At 38.4% G+C, this 13,463-nt stretch overlaps 3 protein-coding genes across 3 annotated transcripts in view; 2 read left to right on the forward strand and 1 right to left on the reverse strand.

The window, feature by feature from the left end:
- mideasb (mitotic deacetylase associated SANT domain protein b) overlaps nucleotides 1-1,801 on the forward strand; it is an 81,327-nt gene extending 79,526 nt beyond the window's left edge. Inside the window, 1 exon segment of the mRNA XM_079573407.1 lies at nucleotides 1,054-1,801. Coding sequence (XP_079429533.1) covers nucleotides 1,054-1,279 — 226 coding nt within the window. The 3' untranslated portion in view covers nucleotides 1,280-1,801.
- The window catches only part of vps29 (VPS29 retromer complex component), a 230,067-nt gene that overhangs the window by 80,915 nt on the left and 135,689 nt on the right, over nucleotides 1-13,463 (reverse strand). The gene's annotated exons all lie outside the window — the stretch shown is intronic.
- The window catches only part of exoc3l4 (exocyst complex component 3-like 4), a gene marked incomplete at its 3' end in the record, with an annotated part of 50,152 nt that continues 47,077 nt past the window's right edge, over nucleotides 10,389-13,463 (forward strand). Inside the window, exon 1 of the mRNA XM_079574225.1 lies at nucleotides 10,389-10,447. The remainder of the gene's footprint in view (nucleotides 10,448-13,463) is intronic.

Below are 13,463 nucleotides of genomic sequence, written 5' to 3' on the forward strand. Positions count from 1 at the left end.
ATCTAGTGTTCAACACAAAAGATCACAATCACTTTCGATCGACGATGTTGTAAATGGCGGGAGTATGAGGTTGAAACATTAAAGCGCAATTCGCCGCCCCCTCCAGCAGATGGCGCCCTATGCCTAGGGCCAGCCCTGATTGTTGTCCAGGAACTGCCCAAGAGCCTCAAATTATGCATGTAATAGCTGCTGTCTAACGAAACGAGCACAAGCCCGACATGTGACAGTTTTACAAACGCTAAAATTTTGCTTTGCATTTTGAGCCCAGGGGCACAGCTGATTATAAAGCAGCTTTGAAACATTTTAACCAATGGCCGCTGGCTCCTCTGCTTTGTGACGACGACACTAGATGCCGCCATTGCTCTGCAATTGCTGTAGTGCCTCCATGTAGCTGCTAGTCCCCCATTGGAAAGCTTTCTACAGCGCGATATTCCTCCTGTGATCACGCTGGGTTAGTTTTTATAAAAGAAACCAGGCTGGTTTTGGTAACAACATTTTTCTAAATCTCGTACTAATGAGGGTCGGACTGTTAGCATTGGAGCAGCGCGAGCTACACGTCACACAAGGGCCGAGTCTACAGTGAAGATCCCGCCCTTATGCCCTTTTTAGGAACATGCTTCGTCAGAGCTGGGGAGGAGGAGTCTGTAAATCCACCATGACTTCCCCCTTGAACGTAGTAACGGAGTAATCACGGTCTATTAATAATATGTCTATGATTTTAACACGTTGCCAATTATATTCTGAGATTGTAAACATGGCCTCATAATGAACATTTCGGCTTCTTTATTTCAAAACCAATTTATTCTTTATATCACACTTGCACCGTGATGTATCAAACCGTGAAAGAGCTGAACCGTTACACCCTTAGGCATAGTTTGTTTGTTTGTTTTGCTACACACAGTCATTTTGTGTCATTATTAATCATCATCTGCCACTGGCCCGTCATATAGACTCTATTAGACCCTTCAAAATACAAAGAATGTGTAATCAGTGTCCTTCTGCTGTTTCCTTCCACATCGTCGATAATAATTCCAATTTCTCTCTTCTCTCCAGAATCTTCTACAAAGTGAAGAGCCGGAGCGCGCACATGAAGAGCCACGCGGAGCAGGAGAAGAAGGCGGCGGCCCTGAGGCAGCGAGAGGCCGAGGAGAGGGCCCGGGCGGCTGCAGCCACGGCCGCCATGTTGGCTCAGAGGCAGAACGGCACACAGCGGCAGACGGGCGCCGACAGCACCGACGAGGAGTCCACAGACGGAGAGGACGACCAAGACTGGCACTGAGACAGACAGAGAGCAGGGACTGGAATTTACATTCATGAAATCAGGATGCACAAAGAGAGAGCGCCATCTGAAAGAAGGGTAATCTCAGAATGTGGTGCACATTTTGAGGAGCAACGACATTTTGAAAAGACTTCCCCTTTGGTCGAATCAGGGAAACTCCATGGATCGGTGTGAGAAAGTGTGTGAGCGAAATACAGAGTTCCTGCACAGTTTAACGAGCTGTTCTTAAAAGAGACAAAATCAACGTTCATGAGGTTTTAACCGCATTGTTTCATCTTCATAATCATACCTGGAGTCGTATCGTTCATCTCCTGTTGAAGCAGCGATCTGGAGTCCTTGGATTCTGTTGCGCCATAAAGGGAACGCTGAAATTTCCTGCACTTTTTAAAGCCTATAATCTATCACCGGATACATTTGGAGAAGCTCTGCGCTCCAAGTGTGCCCACGATTCGCTAGAAAGCTCTGTGTCTGTCCCACTTACTGCCTGCAGAGGGCGCTCCAGGCCAATTTGAAAAGTTGAGCCTTCAATTTGAAAAGTCGCACTTCTTACTGACTTTCAGGTTTTAAAAACATAAAATATCAATGCGACGGTGCACAAAGACTGTTTTAAATAGGGCTCGGTACCGTTTTTTTTTTATTTTTTCAATGCGTGTACAATAACGATACATGGTTTACGACACCGATACTTGAACAATAATTTTTTCTATACCTATAGGCCTACTAAAATATTTGTGATTTAGATCCATAAAAAAGAACAATAATGTTTAAATTAAATTTATGTCATTTATTTGAGCTGAAACAACCAAATCATTTTCTTAAGAGCTGTTCTTGAACCCAGTCGGCGTCAAAACTTGGTGTCTAAAGAAAGATGATTTTTTTTCGGTGCCCTCTTTGATACCTTTTTTTCTAGACCATCCGGGTATAGTTTAACGGTCACCAACCCTAGTTTTAAAGCGTTAATTATAGATACAGACGGCATCTGGAATCCCCCAGAAATGGTTTTCTTCGAAGCTGCCGATGGGGGAACACAAAGAAGGAAAAGAGCTTCTCATTCACCCATTACTCCAAAACTACTTAAATATATTTTCTACTACATAAAGATACAGAGGTATGTAGTGGAGTGGTTCAACACTCCATAAATATGTAAATAACAAAGAATGCTAACTGTAATTCTAGCGTTAGCTTCATGCTACAAGCTAGCGCTAGCTTCGAGTGCCGTTTTTGTTGCTTCTAGCGGATAGTCTTCTCTCAAAACTGTCACTGGGACCAGATTTTGATTTAACTTTATTTGTGTGAGAGAAATAATTCACTATAAAATGTCTAAAAAGAGTGAAAATTAATTATACCCTTAACACACTTCGCTAGGCCATATTCCCTAGTATTGCTGTCTGTACCAGCCGAGGGGGAAGAAAACTTCTCATGGGAATCACCGTTTTTCCGTCTTTTTAGCCGTTTTCTTGAGGACTTTAAATATATTCATCACACACCAATAAAGTCAAGCCAAAATTAGGTCCATATGGAGGTTTTCTCACAGCTAATTGTTCAGTAGAAGCGGAAAACGGCACTCGTTGCTCATGTTAGCATATGTAGCATGAAGCTAACGTGTGCTTCCTGGTTAGCATTGTCTGTTTTTTTCATGGGCTGTTGAATTACTTTGCTCCTCCCCATGTTTCTGTATCTTTATTTAGTATAAAAAACATATCCATAATTCAGCATTTGTTAAAGTAATGGGAGAAAGTTTATTTTTTTCTTTGTTTTCAGTCTCGCTGCTTCGAACATGACCATATATGGGCAATATTAAAGATGCCGTCTGTATCTGTTCGTCCACCCCATAGCTGGTCTGCTTCTATTGTGCCTTTTAGCTCTTACAGATATATGAATTTTAGTCAATGGTATAATGAATTTTACCTGCAGAACAACACAGTGTTAATACAAATGTGTAAACTGTGTAGGAACCCTGTGCTGTGTGAATGTGTATTACTTCAAACTACCCCCCTTTACTCTGCTTCAAAAGCGTTACCTCCTCGTCTCGTCACAGGGCTTTCTCCTAAAAGCGAAACTCCAAATTAAAGCCATTGTTGAGGTCTTGTATCCTCTCCTCGCTCTTCAGCAGCACTTTGGACCCTCCTTTCCTTCAAGCCACGGACTTCTACTTCTAAGAAAATCCTTTAAAAGAAAAGTAAACGAGCCACGACTTTGCGTTTTTGTTGCTTTTCTTTCAGGCTGGAAATGGTTTTTTTTTTTCGTTTTTTTTCGCAGACTGTCAGGCCAAGCGCTTCTGTGTCCGACTTTGGCGCATGAGCATTCGTCGATTTCGTTCCCGTTCGTCGTTCAATGCCTTTTTAAAACTTTCTATATCGTCAAGACAATCAATTTTACACTGTTTTTATAGACTCGTGTAGCTGAATCTGCTTGTTGTTTTGTGAAAATCTTAATGTTTATTATTATATATTATTATTTTATTGGTATACACTCGTCTATGGCTGCGATTTGCTCTTTCTCGTAATGTTTTATTTAAGCGGAAATAATGCGTCTTGCTGCCTGTTGATTACTGTGACAAGTTCAGGAAGACATGAAGAAATGGCAGGTTGTAAAAAAAAAGTGCAATACAACAAAGTTATCTCAGCAAAAATCCACTTTAGCTGGTCCATGCTTGTTTGCAAATGGGGCAAAAATGTCATGGACTACTGAGCCACAGTGAATAGATGTGGTAGAACAAAGCGTGTCTGTACAAAAGTATATGGGGGGATTTACTATACTAATGTGTGCCCTGTGCTACGATCGAGTATTTCATGGTCCGGCAACTTCGCTTCACTTTTTACTGAGGTAGGTGAAGTTAGGAGAGTCTAACCCGTCTCCTTATTGATTGGTCAAAAGTTCAAATTTCCTCAGAGATCGACCTCAGTAAAAAGTGAATTTTGGGTTGCACTTTACAGCACAGTATTAATAATAGTATAATCGAATGAGATCCATTTCATGACTACTCCACTGTATTTATTAAGGCTGGGTCGCGATTCAATATGCATCACAACAATACTGATCCAAAATGCAATACAATATATTCCAATGTACGAATTTATGATGTTTTACCCCAAATGAATTAGAGGAACAGGCCACCGTTTCTACATACTGAGATATGTTCTTACCTGAGCTTAGACGAGTTCATGTGTACCTGTCTGGTCTTCACGCGTGCCCTCAGTCACGTAAACACAGACGGCGTTAGCATTTAGCCTCTCCTCCTCTATAGCTCCACACGAGGTGAAGATAGAAGCTACCAAGCTCTTCCACGTTTTCCCTATTTAGATATGGTTACGTTAAAAGTTAAAAAGGGGAACTATATTGTAAGGCGTAGTAATACCAGGATAGTTTGATATCCGCGCAGTAACATCTTCACTTTGCTGTGCGGATGTCGAACTACTCCTGATATTATTACGCCTTACAATATAGTTCCCCTTTTTATCCGCTTAGAAAATCCACATTGTTACACTTCACGTAACCATATTTAAATAGGGAAAACATGGAAGATCTATAGAGGAGAGGGGGAGAGGCTAAATGCTAACGCCGTCTGTGCTGCGTTTACGTGACTGAGGGCACGCGTGAAGACCAGACAGGTACACATGAACTTGTCTAAGCTCAGGTAAGAACATGTCTCAGTATGTAAAAACAGTGGCCTATTCCTTTAACTTAACATTTGCATATATTTTCTTATATAACAGAGTTGAGTATCAAAAGTATATGTCCGTTAAGTGTGACATCACACACACAATAACTAGCTACTTCCAGGTCCAAAAAGTTTAGAGTTTTATAGACAAACACAGCAAAAACTGCAACTGTATCTAAATCTCCTGCTGAAATAACAGCAGATAAAAGGCCAACAACTGTTTACACCTTATTAGACTAACATATCTCCATGACAAAATGAAGATATTTCACTTGCTAAAGAAACTCCAGAGTAAGAGTAGTATTTCTGTGTGATCAGATGTGTAAAAAGAGCCTTGTAGTCGGATCTACAGCAGGTTTAAATCAGCAAAATCCCATTATAGTGAATAGGGCTAAAGTTCTGTTGAACCTGGAAGTAGAACGATGACGTCATCACTTACCAAACCCATTACAATACACAATTCACAACAAAGAAGTATTGCGAATTTGCGATATATTGCAAAACGATTTTTTTCCTCCCAGCCATAGTATTTATAGACCTTTTCGTGCACAAGTACAACTCAAAATGTTTAGTTACACAATTAAAACAGTAGTAAGAAGTAGAAGGGAAAAAAATATCAATAGAGATCTCAAGATGAAGATTTTTCGAGTAGTGACTTTCCACAATTGGGAAGAGGGAAAGGAAATGAAGCTTCACCATATTTATTTTGCATTTTGTATCAGTTTTAGTTGTCAGTATCCCGTGATGGGCAGCCTTGTTATATTAGAGCTTGTTTTGTGCTGTAAAGTGCGACCAAACACCCAGAGTTACGCGGCCGTACTTTACTAACCCACCTTTGTAGTGCGGAGCGCCGGCGTATCGCTCACCAGACTGTAAATATATTGGAAATGGAGTAGAGTCTAGAGTCTGGCACTTGCAGTAGAAACATCTCAGAAATATTTAGGTAATCATATTGAGGTATTATTTAAAAACATTATATTGTAGTAAATTGTATATTTAAACCGAGAGGGGGGGGAGGGGTCATGAGTTGCTGAATCAAATAATTGCTGTCAGTTTTTCAAGCTGTAACCGATCAGAAAGCAAGAAATGTGGTTTTATACTCGGGCTGTGGGATTTGGGGGGGGGCTGAAGTATGAGCTGCTGAAGTAACACAAGAATCACATGCGTTTTCGTGTTTGTTGACACCTACTGTAAGACGTTATTGCCTCTTATGCAACTTTGGGGAAGGAAAACGCTTGAAATCAATGTTTATAACATGCATTTAAACAGTTTATTTTGGCATTAGCCTGGATTTTACAAATAATATACTGTTATAAGTCAAAGATTTACAAAAAAAAAACAATGGAACTATCTTTGGACCCCCACTTTTGGAAAACCTGGATGAGATTACAGGGTTTGTAGCTTTTGTACATCTTAATGGAGGCATTGGGGGGTCTCTCATTTACATATCAGATTTGGGGCCTTAATATTAGGGCCGATCTCTCCGGGACGGTATTTTCTTTGCTTCTTGTAAACAACCTATTCACCTATTTTATATATTTTTTGTTGCAGACTTTTGCGTATAATTTTGAAACCATAAGAGACTTTTTGTATTGGAATCTACGGATTTTTGTCTTTCAAACAAGCTCCCTCTGACATACTGAGGCATACGCAGGATTAGAGACGAGACATTTTTCAAAAATATCGGCCAAAAATATCAGTATCGGCCAATCAAAATCCCCAATAATCTGGATCTGTCTTAGAAAAACCCACGGTCGACCTCTATTAGTTATACTTCTATGATTGAAACCTTTACTGTATAAAAATAAATGTTTAACTCTAGGCTATTTGAGAGATTTATTAAACAATTTAAAGCATTAGCCTATATATCGGTGTCAGACCCCAAAAATCCATATCGGTCAGATCTACTTAATAGATACAGACGGCGTCTCCTCATCGAAGGGGGCGTGGCCTCATCAAGGAAATATAAATATAAACTTATTTATCACATACAAATAAAGTCATGTGTACATCAGATCTACATGGATGTTTGTTCACAGCAGATTGCTCAGTAGAAGAGAAAAAACGGCAGTCATAGTAAGCGCTAGCTAGCGTTAGCATTAGCACGATGCTAACATGTAGCATCATGTTAGCATTCTCTGTTTTTTTTATGTATTTATGGGCTGTTGAACCACTTTGCTCCACTCCATGTCTTTATATCTTTATTTAGTAGAAAACTATATTCATATTTCAGCGTTTGTTAAAGTCGTTTTTGAATAATTAGAGAAAGTTTTCGATTTTTCTCCAAATTGTTTTCCCCCCTGTTTTCAAACATGACCATATATGGGCGAATCCAGAGACGCCGTCTGTGTCTATGACTGAAACCTTAGCGATAAAAACAAATGTTTATAGGCTGTTTATGAGATTTTAAAAAAAAAATTAAATAAAAATGTTTGCCTATAAACCCTTTAATTGTTTGTAAACAATCCGGGCTTAGCTGGAGGCAGGAAGTTAGATTCCTATCTATTTCCATTGGAGCTGTTGTCGTGGTAACGATAAACAAATGTTTAACTGTTTTAGGAAATATCAAATAAACTTTATTTTATCGTCTCAAATGTCATTCCTCTTGGTCTGGCACCTTAAGCCACAACAGGACCACATTATTTAGTTGTAGTTTTACACTTATAATCGCTATAGTTTCAGTTTAATCTTATTTCTCTTGATCACTTCCTGCCTCCAGATGATGTCACTGATGATGTCAGCAGTTAAAGGGTCTATATATCGGCTATCGGCCAACCCCCTTCATATCGGGATCGAACCCCAAAAGTCCATATCGGTCGAGCCTTTTTTAATCCTATAACACAGGCAATTTCAAATGATAAATCAGCTGCAACTTTCCCACAAAATGTTTTTTTTTTCAGCTAGCACTATTTGGCATCTGTCTTCTTACAACTACTAGATGGAAAAACCTAAGTACGGCGTTTCCATAAGGTCATGTGTATAAAACCTGTTCAGAAATGCATGTGGTTCTTGTGTTGCTTCAGCATTTTCATATTTTAGTGTATTACCAAATGTCACTGCAAACTGTATTGTGATTTTACCAATTAAAACGTGACTCTACATCGCAAAACTTATCAGAAAAATCATAATTACATAGATTTTCCAACACTGTGCAGCCCTGGATAGTATAAATAACAAGAAAATCCCTCAGATGCACTAAGTAAGTTTGCTCTCTCTGCTTTCCGATTGGTTACGGCTCGTTTACCCAGAATCCTGCAGTTGCCGTTTACTTTACAAAGAACCTGGGCCTATGCATCGACTGTGGACTTCGTTATCAAGTTTTGTGTGTGTGCATGATTTCTGGACAAATTGCAAAAAATGGTTGTTCTTTTTTGGACTGTTCTTGTTCAATGTTTTATTTATACAAGTTTCACTGATTTTTCAAGGGGGAAATGGTCACAATTTTTGAATATTTTGTTGAAGACTCACCTGTTGGTTAAGGGAACTCTTGTGAAAAGTTTTATTATTATTTAGCTAAAGTAAGATATATATTGACTGAATTCTTTCTATGGTATTTTCATATATCGGGGTCAAACCTATGGATAGCAGGCAGGAAATGCTTTTTACATTGGTGTAACTTATTGTTTTGCTCTGATTTTTATCACCTGGACGTGTTTAGTAACGACTTATGAAGCACTGTATATTAAAGTTTTAAAATACTCAAGTCGTATTTTATTTATTTATTTATTTGGTAACTCTGCTGCGTATTGGTTGTAGTAGTTGTGGCTCATTTTATATGGAAAGTAACAATAAGTCTGGATTAGAAAAACATTTAAACACAATGCACATTTCTGATAGAAAAACACAACTTATTGAGGAAGGTGTTGAAGGTAATGTAGCCGTATTAGTCGGGAACAAATCCACGTTTTGCAAGTCCAAGTCTGATCCCAAGTCAAAGCCAGGCAAGTTCAAGTCAGTTCCCAATAATAGATACAGTAGCTGCAGACCCGGAGCCGAGACAGAAATACTGTGAAAAGCAAATCCACCGTGATATGCGGATATGCGACGGTATTTAGCTCATGTTTTACAGTTGTATTGTTGGGATTATTTTGTGTAATTTAGTGTTGACATGTAACTTGGTTTACATGTACTATTATTTGGGTTATTTTATTAAATTAAAACTGTATGTTTTACTCCAATATTTCATTGTATTTTGTAGGACATTTGTTCAAAAAGGGACAGAGACAATAATTTTGGAACAAAATAAAATGTTTATTGTGGTAACAGGCCATTGCTGTAATCAGTAAAGAAAGGAGAGAAATCATTGGGTTAATAATGTTAGCAGATGCAATAACAAAGTACAAAATATAATTTGTACCTAAATCAAATGTTGTAATTCTGGGCTAATAATGATAATAATAATAATAATAATAATAATAATAATAATAATAATAATAATAATAATAATACGTTAAAAACTAGTCTGGAATGAAATATACATGCAACAATGTGCCATTAATAATGGTGCCATAACTTTTTTTTTAAATTATCTTTGTCCTTTATTTATCCAGGATAAAATTCGTTGAGATTAAAAATCTCAAAAGTGTCCTGGCCAAGATTCTTTAAAATTAAAATATGCAATAATTTGCCACAGAAAGTAAAAGGTGCCCTTAATACATCATTATGAATAAATTATATATTTACTTTTCAGCCTGCAATTTTTTTTACTAATTTACAACTATGCATCTACGATTTCAAAATTGGTTTATAAGAAATCAAAAAATGAAATAACTCGGTTAAAGTCTCACGTACGTTGAGTTGATCAAATCAATCTTGACATGAAGTGAATCTATTTCTGTCATCTCAAATGTGGTGTGGGAATAGGTCGATTAAAAATGTGCACGTGCTCTGGTGGTTTCAATACTAGTCTTTTAGTCTTATTTAACTGAGAATTGCTCCCTGATGGACAAATGGTAGACAATGGTTGGCTACTGCTTTATCTCAGCACAGTAATAGAGTTGTAGTATCAATATAAATGATAGTGGATGCAGTTTTTGTGGTTTTGAGAATAGCTGCTTTGTGTCCATAGATGATAGAGTTCAGTATTTTTATGTAGTAATTACATACTTTCATTCAGAATCAGCACTCTGAGGACTTAAAGGAACAGGCCACCTTTTTTCCATACTGAGATATGTTCTTACCTGAGCTTAGACGAGTTGCTACATACCTGTCTAGTCTTTGTAGCTTCCAACCTCACCCCCGTTTGGAGCTATAGAAATACATTGGGAGAGGCCAAATGCTAACAATATCTTTGGTCGTTTTGCATGACTGAGGGCACGCACAAAGACCAGACAGGTACACATCAACTCGTCTAAGCTCAGGTAAGAACACAGTACAAAAAAAACGGTGGTCTGTTCCTTTAACATTTAATAATTACATCTTGTGTGCAGAATGAATCCTCCTGCATCTCTCCGCCTGAGGCCCGTAGTTGCCCAAGTGACTCCAACATGAAGTGGAACAAGAAAAAGGTAAAAACAAAACCACAAAAAATGTTAATACTACAAAAAATAAACGATAGAATGAAGTGATGGATTGTTACCACTAGATGGAGACATTCTATCATAATACAATGTCATTACAATGAGAGAATTAAAATCAAACTGTAGGTTTATCTATATTATACAGTGAATACTTTAATGACTGGGGAGGTGTTTGTGTTTTGGACATTAAAAAACAATCGACATTGGTGTTTTTTTGTTTATTGTACTGCAAAAATATGATCCTATTCTGTGCTGTCTCTAAATTGATGCTTTACTTCTTTGAATTAGCTCTGTGCCTAAATCCCAAGTTGAAAATTAAACAGGAGGGACAGAAAATGATTAAAACTGGCCCAGGTTTTAGCTATAAAAGGGCACATTGTACATTTTTATCCACCAAACCATCCGTTTCCTTCCGCTTTATCTGTGCCCAGGTGACATAGTATCTTATAACATGAGACAATTAGGTCCATTTATGATGATAAGTTAAGATTGTACAAATACAGCCTTCCTTTATCCTTGCCTTGTCTTCTCTGCCGTAATCTTTATTTTATAGCCTTGTGTTTGCTTTGTACAATGACCTTTTAAGAATTCACCTTATCCTCCACCTCAACCCTGAAGAAGGAATGTCCCGAGTGCCCCCATGTGCTGTGGCAGATCATTTAACATCGCATTCCTTCACTTTCAGTGCAAAAAGCAGAGAAAAAAAAAAATGAAATCTGATCTCATTATGCAACACAGGCGCTCTGAGACTCCGAGCTGTAAAGAAATGTTTGTCCGCCACTCTCTCGCTTTTATGGTCAGATAATTATTAACCGTTTTGAAAACCGTCGCGTCAACTAAACGTCTTCTCGCCTAGCTGGAGAAACGGGCAGTGTGCCTTTTACGCACACAAGGTCAAAAATGAAACAAATCCAAGGGGTTTTACTCGCCTGATCAGATTTAAAGCAACAGAAAACGAAACGGACGAACAAAAGGATCTGTGGACACACCTGACGCACGGGCAGCAGGTAAGTTAACTTTTCTATTTGCGTTTAGTTAAGAGTTTGAACTGGAGTTTGGTTCAGTCTCTATAGGAGTGAGAACCATTGGACAAAGGCGTGTATGTTAACTTGTCATTGAGGGTGTAACGTTTTACTTGGATTACAGTCAAATCACGTGTTTTGGGCTTAGACTGTTGGAAAAAGAATGTCTGACCTTATGCTTGGACAAGGGCTGCTCGATTACTGTTGAAAAAAAAGAGTGAAAACTTTGAGGAAACAATGTAAACCGTGTTTTAAATTAAAAAATAAACTTGTTGGATACTTAAAAAAGAACAAATTATGTCAAGTTGTCTTTATATTGTCCACAGATGAAGTGCCCTTGAAATTCCATGTGGGAAAATCCGAGCATGAGCGCACAGATTGAAAAATTAGTAGTTACTATTTTACCTCAATTATTGCTTTTGTAAAAAATAATAATTGAATGTTGATGCATTTCACATAGACTTGATCATTTAGTTGTTCTTATGAAATACAGATTGTTACTGCGCTGTTACATTTCTTAGGAAGTGAAAGTAAACGGAGCATTATAAAAACAGACAATGGTAAACCGCTCAGAAACAGACCGACAAAAAAAAGAAATACAGAGGTGACCTAATCAGATACAGTAGTGCCGCTCCTCCTATTACTGCAGTCAAAATATCTAACTGTGAAGCTCAGGCTGTCAACTATACCCTCCAACAAACAGGACCGGAAGGTATAATTTACTACAACGGTTTCTGATCAATACAAATACTAGAAAGTGAAACCAAAGCTACCTAACTGTATTCTGTGAAACTGGTTTGTTCAGCTGGTTGTTTTTATTGAAGATCCGCTTCACTGCGCACATTTTAAACAGAAAATACACTGCAACCCAAAACCAAAACTAGTTTGAGGTCCATAAGTTGTTAATTAAAAGAACATATTTTAGAAGTATAAGTTAACGTTCAACACTGCTTATTTGAATCTTCATATAATAAACATGTCGCACACAATACTGTTTTTTTTGTGCAAATTCATTCACAATTAAAATAAACATAAAACGTTTTGTTGTTTTTTTGGATTGGAACAAAGTCTGCATATCAGGCCGTTCATGTTCATGGTGTCCTCTTGATAAGTTTAGCAGCACAGTATGGCAACTGAGGAAGAGCCCATTCTGAGGCACATTTATGCTAGTGTTTATTTTCTTGCTTTGTCACTGAGGTAGTGCATTGGGACAACCCACAGAGAAAACATTAGATATCAAAATGATGTGTTCATGTGCGTTTTCATCAAAGCCGCCGGGCTCCTCCTTTAAATCCGTGCATTTTACAATATTCTGTTTACATTCATCGTCTTCAAAGCTGCCGGGCTCCTCCTTAATATTGTCGAAGTAAATCACAATTTTCTCATCTGCTGATTCAAAGGCTTCTTCCTTTACATCGCTGTATTCTACAGTCGTTGGCTCTTTGTTGATGGATGCTTTTGGCTGGACACTTGTGTGGCTTTGTTCACTGCCTGAAGCACTGATCTTGTCACGTTTGAAAGTCTTCATTCCGACATGCTTCCTCCTATGCTGTTTGAGGCATAACGGACGCCTCTTCTGATGCTGTTTCAGGAGCTTTCGTTGAGAAAAACCTTTCCCACAGTGCTCGCATGTGACCCCTTTTTTGAGTGAGTCTTTTTTGTTTATATGAGTATATTTGTGTTGTCTGAGGGTTGTTTTGCTTCTAAATCGATCCCCACATTGGCCGCAGCTGTACGGCCGTTCTCCAGTGTGTCTTCTCATGTGTGTTCTCAGCTGGAACGGCAAAAAACACCCATATCCACATACTTGACATGTAAAAGGTTTTTTGCCGGTGTGAAGAAACATGTGTCTTTTCAGCTGCGGCGTCAACGCAAAAGCCAGATCACACTGCTCACATTGAAACGGCTTCTCCCCCGTGTGCTTCCTCACGTGCCTTGTGAGGTCGCCTTGCAGATAATAGCCTCTCCCACAGTCTTCACAA

This window comes from Gobius niger, assembly GCF_951799975.1.
Source record: "Gobius niger genome assembly, chromosome: 16".
NCBI lineage: Eukaryota > Metazoa > Chordata > Actinopteri > Gobiiformes > Gobiidae > Gobius > Gobius niger.